This window comes from Penaeus vannamei, chromosome 2, assembly GCF_042767895.1.
Source record: "Penaeus vannamei isolate JL-2024 chromosome 2, ASM4276789v1, whole genome shotgun sequence".
Taxonomy (NCBI): domain Eukaryota; kingdom Metazoa; phylum Arthropoda; class Malacostraca; order Decapoda; family Penaeidae; genus Penaeus; species Penaeus vannamei.
In genome coordinates, this window is record NC_091550.1 from 34,459,520 (window position 1) to 34,472,019 (window position 12,500).

Sequence of the window (12,500 nt, forward strand, 5' to 3'; positions counted from 1 at the left end):
CAGGGTAGACGATGTACGAGCTTGGGATTCAGACATAACTATTACTGAACGATCGGAACGGCTGCAAAAGGAAACTTTACTTCTTTTTAGAAACATTGTTGGAAGAGGAGAGTATTGTCAGAGTAGGGGGGCTGTAGGGGGAATCACAAACAAATCAATTATACTTAGCTTGGATATAAAGACTACTCAAAAGGTTTGTAAAGTTGAAGTATAGGACGAGAACAGGAGGGAGATGACAATAAGGATTAAGAGCAGAAAGAGAGAGATTGAAAATGAAGATTGTGCAGATGGACTGGAGGATTTACAAAACCATTATTGGCCACAGTGTGCCCTCAATGTGTGGGGAAGAGAAATGATCTACCCCTCAGAGTCCCCATGATAGGCTAATCGACTGACCTAGGGAATACCGTACTCATGGCTCCCGAGGCTGTTTAGGACCGACCCATAGCCAGCCACTCATCCTTTCAACATGGTTCTTACACCTTAGGAAAAGGAAAGGGGGCGAAGAAAATACCATGCAAAATTGGTAAAGATGAAGGCTGAGGTTCATTGTTGGTTAAATCCTCAAATGGGGCCTCACTACTTGTCTCCTATGTCCTACACAATAGCAGGTATGGAACTGGGGGGTATATACAAAGATTTTATTACTGTAGCATTTTCAGACTGATCCCTCTTATACACCATGATGAGAACCTCTAGCTCACATTAAGAATAAAGTGGTTTACTCTCTCAGTCAAAACATAACAGTTGCAGATTAGTCCTTTGATGTTGAAAAGTACATATAATACATTCAGGGTTTCTATCTCACTCTATCACCCAAGTCCACTATAGTTTCCAATAAATTCTTATTCAAATAGCTTTGTACACATTTCTCTTTTTTGTCAGTATTTTTCAACTGAAATTATAAACAATAACTTGTCATTTAAATTTTTTCTTTTCCTAAGTAAATCTAAAGTACATATTAATATTCATAAAAATAAAGCGGAAAATAAAAAGCCATATACTTATGTATGTCAACAATGGGAAGCAATATATATTTCTAGAATTCTACATCTCTCCTCTCCTTTCTGCTTCTCTTTCTTTCAAAAACCTCTTCTTCTCTTGCTCCCGTCTCAATTTTCTTTTCTCAAATCCTTTCATCTTCTTCTTACTAGTTCTAGAGAGTGGAGGTTTTATCTTAACAGTTTTTACAAGCTTTGAGAAATCTTTTGATTCCTTCTTCACAAGATTTATGGCTTTGTTGTTCGTCCTGACAGATCCAACCGAGTTTTCTAAATCTTGGGCACTTTGGAAAGGGTTCACAAGGGTTCCTGACTGAGTTGGGTATCTGCTCGAGAAATTGGAGGACAACAGAGGTTTCTTCAGCATTTGCGTCATCTGTGCTCTCATAGCGTTGATTTCTCTTTTATTTCGGGCTGCCTTCATTTTCTTCTCTCTATCAAAATCCTCATCATATTCCTCTCTGGGACAGAAAAACACAAAACGTAAATTAAGTAAGGGAAATCTAAAAGGACCATTTTGATTCTATAAAACACGTTAGTAAACCTACAGATGCCATTAGTAAATGTGCTATAATACTTGAAATATGCATTATAACAATAAAATGAAACAACAGATGAAAATAACATAAATAAATAAACTAAACTATTTCTTATTTATTGCATAAATAAAAGAATATTGTAAGTCATACTTACTCATCAAGATCTAACATTGATTCCTTTGCCATCTTCTTCCACCAGTCTTCCTCAACATTCTGTTTACGAGTTGTGTGTTCCTTTTTCTCCAAATTGCGAGCAAAGTTGACCCTCTCTCTGACCTGCTTCATGATATGTATATCAGTGGGGAAAGGAGGCAGCTCAGTCTCTCTGTTGAGCGTTCTGCACAGCTGGTGATACTTGCTTATTTCACTTGAATCAATGAAAAGTACACTCAGTCCCTCCTGCGTTGCACGGGCTGTGCGTCCACTGCGATGCACATATGTCTGTATTCAAGAATTGCAAAAGTTATCAAAATATCCAGCCATGTATTTCCAGAAACTTCACTTTAAAAGTATGTAAAACATATATTTGAAAATTAATTATTTTTCAGCTAAAAATCTCAATTCTAGAACTGGTATAAAATTTCACCTGAAAGTATACATTGCATTTCTCACCTCTGCTGTCCTTGGAACTTGATAGTGGATTACATGTTGAATATTGGGAATATCTAATCCACGCGCAGCAACATCAGTTGCCAACAGGAGAGCCCGAGGATTTGATGAAAATCTTTCAAGACTTTTTAACCTTTGCTTTTGCTGCATTGAAGCATGAAGCGGCTGAAAGAAGGCAATTATTTAGATATATGCAAACAATATGTATGTTGATAGTTGACAACATAATAACAATAATAATAATAATAATAATAATAATATCAATAAAGTTAATTAGATGGCATTATTTGATATTGAAACATAAAACATGTTCCACTAGTCAGACTCAGCCCAGATCCCTGTGCTGCCTTTGGTCACCCTGTCTCCCATTTTTGATAGAATTACAGTCAGCCTGGGCTAAGCACATCTAAGCTGACTACAAAATGTCTTTAGCATTACAATACAAGCAAAAATATCTAAGACAATTATAAACTATAGTTCCTCACTACCCACCAAAAATATTAACAGGATTTGAATAGACCAGAATATCTATAGCTCACCTAGTTCTCCTGATAGAGTGCCTTGGCTTGGCCATAATTCCTGGTTCCAGAGTAAAACTAGTGAACCTCAGCTCTACATTCATACTATGAATTGTTATTTGTCACTTATACTATTTACATTCCTTATATTTACATGAAAAAAAAAAAAAAAAAAAGCCTCATAAGACTAAAGAAATGTTTCCTCAACATTTCTTCATTAACAGAATTAACGATGGTTTAAAATGCTTGAAAATACCAAATACATTATATTTTCAAAGGTATTATAATTTTGTTTCCACTAACAATTTTCCCATGTCACACAAGGATCATTACTGACTAAGAGACAAGGTTTAATCTGATACCCTAATATATACCTGTGGTTGACACTGAAGAATGCTGAAGAGATTATTAAGCCTTCGTACACAGTCAATGCTGTTGCAGAACACTAGAGTACGCCCTGGATATTGCTTGAGAAGGTAATAGAGATAATAATCCTTCTCTTCCTGAAATCGAAAAAATCACGTAACATATAAAGGAATAACATGTTTCTAAAGGAAAGACTTTTTTCATTGATTCAAAACAGAAACAATAAATAGGTAAAAAAGTGAAATGGTTAGATATTTCTTAAATCATAAAGATACACAGTCATGCTTATGGGTATCTGTTCCTGGAGGGGGGGGGGGGGGTTACCAGGTCAGAAAAATCTAAATGAATTTGCAACAACTTTGAAAACCTTTACAACTAGATATGCTAATGCAATCATCATAAATGATTCAAACGATTTTTAATGAAATTAAGAGAAAAAAATGTGTTAGATATGGCTTGATGATAATTTTTTGTGATACCTTCATGCCTAGTGTTAACTAATAACACATGAGCAGCTGCAAGTTTACATATCAAAAATAAAAGAAATACAATAGTTTACTATACTAACAAATTTCTTATACCGACACATCTGGCTCTACTTCACAGTGCAAGTTGAAGTTTATCCTTTCCTTTCCTATGATGTACATACAACTTGTACATCCACACACAACGGTGTCAAGGCAGGCACACATTAACTGTCAACAGGATGGTAAGCATAGCTCCCTGTGACATTGCCAAAAACTATTACAGTGAAGCTGCAGCTGGCAGTCAGCATATAATAATTAGATGACACTTTATTAATAACTGTGGAAATCTGCACAAAATTTAATAATAATAACAGCAACAATAATAATAATTGTAATAATAAGAGTAACAATAATAATAATAATAACAACAACAACAATAATAATAATAATAACAGTTATATAATAACACTAATCATAATAAATAAGTAATAAACATAATAATATGAACAAAAACAACAACCATAGGAGGTAGAAGAAAAGGAAGAAAAAGAAAAAGATAATTACAGAGCCTATGACAATCTAGAGGCTGATGTATGCTGACCATAACCAAACATACATGTAAAGGTTTGGGGATGAGATGGGGTATGACACCTACTGAAGCTAGGCACCACTATATCAATAAAAATATTAATATGCCAGTATATAATATGGCCACATCAACTAATTTAAAAGATCATTCTATAAAACAGAACAGATGTTTGAGAAGATTGTATTTACACTATAGATGTTTCAAATGTGAATGTTTCAAGATCATCTGAGCGAACAATTTTCAAGAAACAGTACCCTCACCTCTCTGACACAAATTTTCATTTACACTGAATTAAATTGGCAACAAACCATAACACAGTCTTGCTGGGTGCACAGTGCACCAATTAGAGGCAATGCTGACCTTGATGTTGGCCTTTCAATAATAATAACAATTATAATAATAATAGCAACAATAGTGACAATAATGGTGGTATTATTGTTACTATTATTGGCATTATCATTAACAAAGTCATTATAATCATTATCATTATTTTTTGAGGGAGCATGCCCAGGGCCTCCTTCCTTAGATCCATCAATGCACATAAAATTTTGAAGCAAGCCAGCACTCATATCTCCAAGCAAAAAAATTGAATAGAAAGATAAGAGAGTGGATCTTTTTAACGAATTTTAGATATTGGAGTTACACACTTTAAGAATAACAGAAAATAAAGAAGGGATGATAGGAATACCCTTACTTATGTTTCATGCACTGACATTAGTGTTTCTTGTATATGCTTCAGAGCAATTTATTCTTCATAAATTTTAGAATTTAATTTAAATTTAATTGTACCACTGGTTAAATGTATTTTTGAGGGAGAGGATTATTATTATTATTATTTTTTTTTTTTTTTACATTTTCTTAGCTTTTGCCTCCCAAGTATATGCAGTTTTCCATTAGCTTCTTTTGTCAAGCTAACAGCTAATGCACACACAAGGAAGACATCTATTTAACTGCCATGCCCAGAAAATTATTTCAATTTTATGTAGTAGTAATTTTTTTCCTGATTCTTTATTGCATGCAAACAATATTTACATATCAGTTCCTAAATTGGAAAATTACATGATATGAACAACAAAAACTGTATTTCTTCTTTCCTGTTTTTCTCAGCAAAAATCTTTTTGCTACTCCCACACACTCAAGTTAACTAATTTCTAGATAATTTCAGAATGAATTATACTATTTGGAGAGACAATCAAAGTGCAAAGAAGATAACAATTTGCTTTTTTAAATATTACCCCTCCTTTTAACCAAATAAATATTGATATATAATTTTCATGTTGCAAAACTAGAACAAAAAAATCTTAAAAACAAACCAGTATTTTTCTTAGATTATGTGTGTTTTTTTTAAATACATTCTCACATAAAATATAATTAAATCTTTAAAAGCTTTGTATAAAAAATATGCAATATGAATACAAACATAATACAGAAGAAGAAGAAAGATGAAAAAAAATATATAAAATACATAATATAGGAGATGAAGAAGAAAAAAAGATATATAAATAAAATATATAATATAGCAAAAGAAGAAGAAATATATAAGATGCAATCAATTCTATGATTTTTTATCCATTCTTCTGATCCCCCTCCCCCCCCTTCCACTTAACCTTTTAGCACCAGGTACATGCAATGGCCACTATGTTTTTGTTATATCAGTTTTGTTTACACAAAGATGACTTTACCAGCATCTAGTCACAAAGGTCAATTCTAATGCATACATATAATCTCACTCCATTCCCTGAACTTTCCAGAAAGAAATTTGGTTTTTATTACTATTAGTCTTACTATTAACATTTTCCTCATTATTATTGATATATCATCATCAATAATATAAAAGTTGTAAAAATAACTATTTTCATAGATATTCAAGGTATGGGGTAGGGCCTAAAAGACTGAGATGACCAAAAGTATTGGACTGCTATGGCTGAACGGGTGTGAGGATCCACAATGATAGTTCTAAAATTTCTGTCATTTGCTATGCATCACTATCCTTCTGGGCTTCATAAAAAATAACTATAAAGAAATGAAGAGCTTTCATCAAACTCTGGAAAGATGTAAGGGATCTCTCTACAGAAAGATGAAATGTGTGAAACTTTTCCATACTGTTTAGTGTACCTTGCAAAAAAAACTTGGACAATGAATTATGTCTTGACACCAGTACAAAAAGTTGAAGTAGATACTTAATACTTAACAGTCATTCTCTATCAATATAATTGATTTAAGATGTATTAAATGTGTTGTAAACTTCTTTGTAGTAATGCAAATAACCGAAATATTTTTTAAATTTCAAAGTATACCTCTGACACTCCACAATAAGCCTGGCAAACAAAATTTAAATCTAAACAATCTGGTATCCTCATGAAATGTAAAAAGATATCTATAACTACATCTGTATATTCAGACAGACAGGTATGTAAACAAATACACAGATATAGCTAAATGTGTTCTACTCATTAATACTTTTCAACTCAAAAATCTAAACTACAGTTAGGCTACTCCCAATCATAAATCACAGATAAATTACAGCCATTTATTCATTACCTGTAATACCTTTTACCTTGTTCATCAACCTGTGAATAAGTTTACATTATATATACATACATACCTTGTCACAGAAGATTTTGGCTTCAGTTAGGCTCTCTGCTGTACCAAATGTCCGAGTAACATCAACAACTTTCCGATTTTTCTTAATGCCAATCATCCTTACCAAATTTTCAATTTTTATTTCAGATGTCATTTGAACAACCTGAAACATTAAAGATTTATTAGTATATATGAACTAGTACCAACAGTGTAAGGTCCCTTATATGTAACTCATATTTGTGTATATGTATTATGTTTTTGCAACTGGTTAGTCTAATAACAAGCTTCATGAAATTTTAAATTCTCGCATATGCATTGATTACACTGCTTGTAGAACTTGAACACATATTGCAGTAAACCATTTTTTTATAATCATGATATTAATAAGAATCAGAGACATTGATCTGTTTCAAAACTAGGTAAATTCTGTTTCATCATGTTGGAAATTCTAATTCAATGTGCTTACTTTCACTGGCTGTCACACTGCCTCATAAAATAAAAGCTGTGAATTAAAAATCTCCTTTTGTTTTAACCTAAAACAGAATTACCAACACAAATATACTCTCTTAACCCCAAGCTGCTGGGCATGGCATATACGTACATGCCATTGCCCACTGTGTGTGTTGAATTTAGTAATCGTTTTTACATATAGATGGCTCCACAAGTACTAAGTCACCAGTGAGCCAATTACGCAAACTATCTGTCTCACCTGTTTGCTCTTTTCCTAGATTTTCGATAGTATTTTCTAATATTCACTACTGCTGTTAGTGATGTCAGTAGCACTATAATAATTATAATATTTATAACAAAAATAACATTGTTAATATTGATAGCATTAGTAAAAAAGCGTTTTCTCACTTTTTAAAAGAAAAGTGAGGTCGCAAGATCTACTACTTGATTCCTATGTGCAGAAACATTTAACAAAGCATTGCCAAAGGGAATGCACTATTTTCCCGTCGACATTGGGTTAACTTTTTTTTTGGTTTTAGCTTGACATACTATAAGAGAGTATCAAATCACTACATACTACCTAGTAAAAAAATAAAAATGGAAAAAAAAGAGTTCTAAATAAACAGAAACATGCCAAATAGATACAGCAGAAAATGTGTGCTAGCTAAGGACAAATGAGGTGAAGCCAGCCAAACCATACCTTTTTCTTGAAGTTCATTCTTTTTGGAAGTTTATGGATCATTGTCAATGTGGCTGAGAACACAAAAGTCTGCCGCTTTTCTTTGGCTGACTCCTCGCTGTTTATCACTTCCAACAGTTTGGTTAACTCCTGAAAGTGGCCACGCTCCACCATGCGGTCTGTCTCGTCAATAGCCAAGTACCTGTTTATCAAGAAAGAAAGTTAGCTTTAAAATTCCCTTATTTGAGGGAGGGAAGAAGAGAGGAAGAGAAGGAGGAAGAGAGAAAGAGAGAGAAAAGGAGAGAGATTGGGGGGTGGATGAGGGAGCGGAGTGTTCTCTTGGGTCACCTTTAGGAAGTTTTGGATGTCTTCAAGGGTTTCTGGAGGGAAATTAGGTATGGAACAAAGGTTCTCTTATAAGGAAGGAAAGAGGAGATAGATATCTGAGGAACGGATGAAGAGAAATAGATGAAGAGAAAGGTGTAAGAGAGTTGCCTGGTACGACAACAAAAGTGAGGAGGGGTAGGTATTGGGGAAGTGGTAGAGATTAGAATATCTGGATTTAGGATGGAAAATAGATTTGATTGGTCGAGAGGCTGAGTTGACACAGGACGCAAGTTTAGGGTATAGGGGAAAGATACCTGAGGAGATGCAGAAACATCTTATATAGATGGTGGGGGAGCAGAGCATAGGACTGTTTTTGAACAAACTGAGAGAGAAAAACCTCGTCATTGTGCTTCCTATCTGGCCTCATGTAGAATGAAGCCTAGTTTAAATCTGAGGACTGCTACCTCACATTCAAACTTATGGGCAGAGCAGCTCCAATAAAACACATTATGGGAGTCTCCACAATTAGCACATGTTCTTGATTGAGCAAGGCAATTTGAACGGTCATGAACAGATTGGGCACATAGAGGGCAGTGGGCAGTGGAGCGACAATGTTTGGTTAGGTGGCCAAAACGCCAACACTTCTGTAAATGGTGCACGAGCTTGGGCTTCAGATGTAACCATGACAAAGCATGAATGATCATAGCGAATGCAAAAGGTAACCTTGCCTACTTGTTTCTGGAAACACTGCAGAAAGAGAAGAGTATTCTCAGAATAGAGGGCTGTGTGGGGAATCACAAAGAAACGATTCCACTTGGCTGGGCCAAATAGAGTACTCAGAAGGTTTGCAGAGGTAGAGGCAGTAGAAGGACGAGGGTAAAAGGAAGATGGGGTGGTGTGGAGTGGAGTAGTTCTGCGGGGGGGAGGACAATAAGGATGAAGAGTAGTATTAAGGGAATATGGGGTTGAAATTGAAAAGAGTAGTACAGCAGGAGATGAAGAAGAGAATGTTGGGGATGAGGAAGAGGTCCTTTCAAGAGGTTGAGTAATAACCTGGGTAGGTGTCTTGGAATGGTTCGAGTTGTTTGCAATCAACGAAGAGGGGGTATTAGCATCAGTGGTCGGAGCCATGGTCAAAAGAGGGGCAGGGGTGGGAAAACCATCTTAATCAATTTTAGACAGGCTATTTGTATTAGGGGCAAGCTTTAATTCCTCTATTTACCTGTTGCCGCCGGGTGGCATGTACGTACATGCCATGGCTGTTGTGGACCGAACGCTGGGGGGCCTCATGTCATGCCCATTCCCATGCCACTGGCTCGTCGGACGGAGGTTGTTTTTCTCCGATAGTAGCGGCTTCATTTATATGGTAAAGATTTTAGGCAATGGCACCTAAAATAAGGGTAAGCCTTCAAAATTTTAATATTTTTATAAATTTTAGCAAAATAAAAGCTTTTAGGTGCTAAATGTCGCTCGCAAACTACCGATCGAGCTGGGCACAAACAGGCGAAACTGCCAAAGCACGCCAACAAGCCCATCCATTTTTACCCATCGGCAATAGGTTAAGAGTAAAGAATCTTCCTTACTGGCCATGATGACCCTGAATTAAATGGGGAAAAGAAATGGTCTACCTCTCAGGGTCCCCATACGGGATAAGGGCTAGGTAATTTACCAAGGGAATACCGCACCCAAGGCTCCCAGAGGCCGTTCGTAATTGACACAAAGCCAGCCTTTCATCCTTTCAGCACAGCTCTTATTCCTTAGGAATGGGATAGAAGAAGGGAATTAAGAGGATACAGAAGAGGAAAGAAGAGAAGAAAGGACCAAGCAAATTTTGTTAAGGCAAGGGCTGAGGCCCAAGGTAGGGGTAATTCTCTACAATGGGTCTCAGTCCTAGTCTCCTAAGCCCTCCCACAATGACAACAAGCTAGGTTTAGGAGGGTATATATATATATATATATATATATATATATATATATATATATATATATATATATATATATATATATATATATATATATATATATTATATATACGTATATATGATATATGATATATATATATATATATATATATATATATATATATATATATATATATATATATATATATATATATATATATATAGATATAGATATAGATATAGATATAGATATAGATATATATATATATATATATATATATATATATATATATATATATATATATTTATATATTTATATATTTATGTATTTATGTATTTATGTATTTATGTATTTATGTATTTATGTATTTATGTATTTATGTATATATACACTTGTGTATACAAAATAGTCATGAAACAATGAACTGTGCATTTTAAGAAAAACTGAAAATCTAACTGTGCAAGTTATGATTACTGAAAATAACTTGCCCATACATGTAAGAAAGTTTCCAATCTGGGGCCACATCCTCTGTATTTGTTATGAATCACAATGTTCCTTTCATTGGAACTTGCAGTCACGAGAATAAAAGACAAAACTTCTTAATCATCTTCAGGAAGGGCTACCTTCTTACCTAATATATGGGAGCTGACAGAGGTGATGGTTGCCCTGCTGCAAGAGCTCCCACAAGCGTCCTGGTGTGCCAATAACAATATCTGGTCCGCGAGCCAAAACACGCTCCTGTTTTTGAGAGGACATGCCACCTACAACCACTGCTGTCTTGATATCTGTGTTCACTAGCACTGCTAAAAGGTGACTGTTTATCTGGAGAAGTAAAAAAAAGGCTTTCAGTCTCTAGGCAAAGCTAATTTGTGTATGCAATTTCAACAGAAGCAATAAAAGTTATCCTTTAGGTATATTCATTATGAAGATATTTAGATAAACATTTACAAAAAATCTCACCTGAACTGCAAGTTCTCTTGTGGGTGTAATGATTAGAGCTCGTAGCTTCCTCCGAGGATATTTCTGAATCTTGTCCTCATTCAGAAAGTCAAATTTAACATCTTTAATAACCCTAACACACCCAAAACCTTGATTTTCCATCTCCTCATCATCCCCTTCATCTGCTTCTATTTCAGAATCATTTTCAAAAGATTCTACTTCATCTGGGAACTCAAATGGTTCCTGTATTTCCTCTTCAGTTTCAAAATCTAATTCTTTGGGTTCATCCTCTTCCTCGTCACTGTCTTCTAAGTTTTCACCATTTAAATATAAGGCTGAAGGATCTAAAACTTCAACACCCTCTTCATCTATTGAGACATTGTCCTCACTGTCGTTGTCATTGTCATCCTCATCGTCATCTTCATCATCCTCCTCCTCATCATCTTCATCCTCATCCTCATCCTCATCTTCATCTCCAATCTCATCCTCCAACTCCACTTCCTTCTCCCTGTCTCCCATGTCATTCCCCTCAAAGTCGAAGCTTGAAGGATCTAACACTTCAATGGCATTCTCCCCAATGGGTACATCAAAACCCTCTATCTCTGTCTCATCCATTACATTCATATCATTCTCCTCTTTGTTTTCAATTTCTTCAACATTCATCCCCATGGCTGGCAATTTTCCATACTCTATCCCCTCCTCATCGTCACTACTCTCCAAGCCACTGTCATTACCATCAGCCTCACGCCCTTTGTCAAGCAGGATTCCATGAATGATAGGTATTCCGAAGGCAAGGGTCTTTCCACTACCTGTTTCTGCAGCTCCAATAATATCCATGCGACCTTTAATTGCTGGTGGAATAGTAAGTTTCTGCAAAAGAAAAAAAAAATGATATAACTCAAGATTTCAATAAATGAATAAAGGAATAAAAGGGGTCATAATAATTCATTACCTCAAATAAAATAATGATCAAGAAGTCCTTACTTGAATCTCTGTTGGCTCCAAAAATCCTAGTTTTGCAATGGCTTCTATCACAGGCTCTGGGGTGTAAATACTCAACCAGGATGATACGTCAACCTCCTTCTCCTCTGTCTGGTTAGTTCCATGGTAACTGGCTTTGTCATAGCGTGCCTTTTTAGTCTTTGCTGGAGCCAACCCACCCTTCTTTTTTCTCTTTCTCCTAGATGTCTTTTTGACGTCATCTTCCTTTGACTGATTGCCTACCTCTTCTAGGATAGGTGGAGTTTCTAACTTGCTGTCAGTGTGGTTCTCACTACTTTCACCAATTTCCTCTGCTGCATCCAAGTCCAGGTTCTCCACATTACTGTTAGTATTTGTTTTGATGACCTTTTTCTTTTTTTTCTTCTTTACTTTCTTCTTTTCAGAAGCATCTTCACTTTTCTCTATCTTATATTTTTCATAAACCTCTTCAGTCTGCTTTGCTTCTGCTTGTTTCTTCTTCTTCTTCTTCTGCTTCTTCTGTACGTGGATAATTAAACATGTTAAGCAAATAAGTTTAGTAGCTGCAAATG

The 12,500-nt window shown here is 35.2% G+C and overlaps 1 protein-coding gene across 3 annotated transcripts in view; it reads right to left on the reverse strand.

The window, feature by feature from the left end:
* Nucleotides 1–1,003: 1,003 nt before the first annotated feature.
* Nucleotides 1,004–12,500, reverse strand: part of LOC113826070 (ATP-dependent RNA helicase DDX24) — a 15,496-nt gene continuing 3,999 nt past the window's right edge. For all 3 annotated transcript variants that reach the window (XM_027379040.2, XM_027378985.2, XM_070132376.1), the window contains exons 3-11: nucleotides 11,953–12,447; nucleotides 10,990–11,838; nucleotides 10,661–10,851; nucleotides 7,823–8,003; nucleotides 6,695–6,835; nucleotides 3,042–3,170; nucleotides 2,153–2,314; nucleotides 1,695–1,981; nucleotides 1,004–1,462 (exon numbers count right to left, since the gene is read on the reverse strand). In XM_027379040.2, coding sequence (XP_027234841.2) covers nucleotides 1,048–1,462; nucleotides 1,695–1,981; nucleotides 2,153–2,314; nucleotides 3,042–3,170; nucleotides 6,695–6,835; nucleotides 7,823–8,003; nucleotides 10,661–10,851; nucleotides 10,990–11,838; nucleotides 11,953–12,447 — 2,850 coding nt within the window. In that variant the 3' untranslated portion in view covers nucleotides 1,004–1,047. The remainder of the gene's footprint in view (nucleotides 1,463–1,694; nucleotides 1,982–2,152; nucleotides 2,315–3,041; nucleotides 3,171–6,694; nucleotides 6,836–7,822; nucleotides 8,004–10,660; nucleotides 10,852–10,989; nucleotides 11,839–11,952; nucleotides 12,448–12,500) is intronic.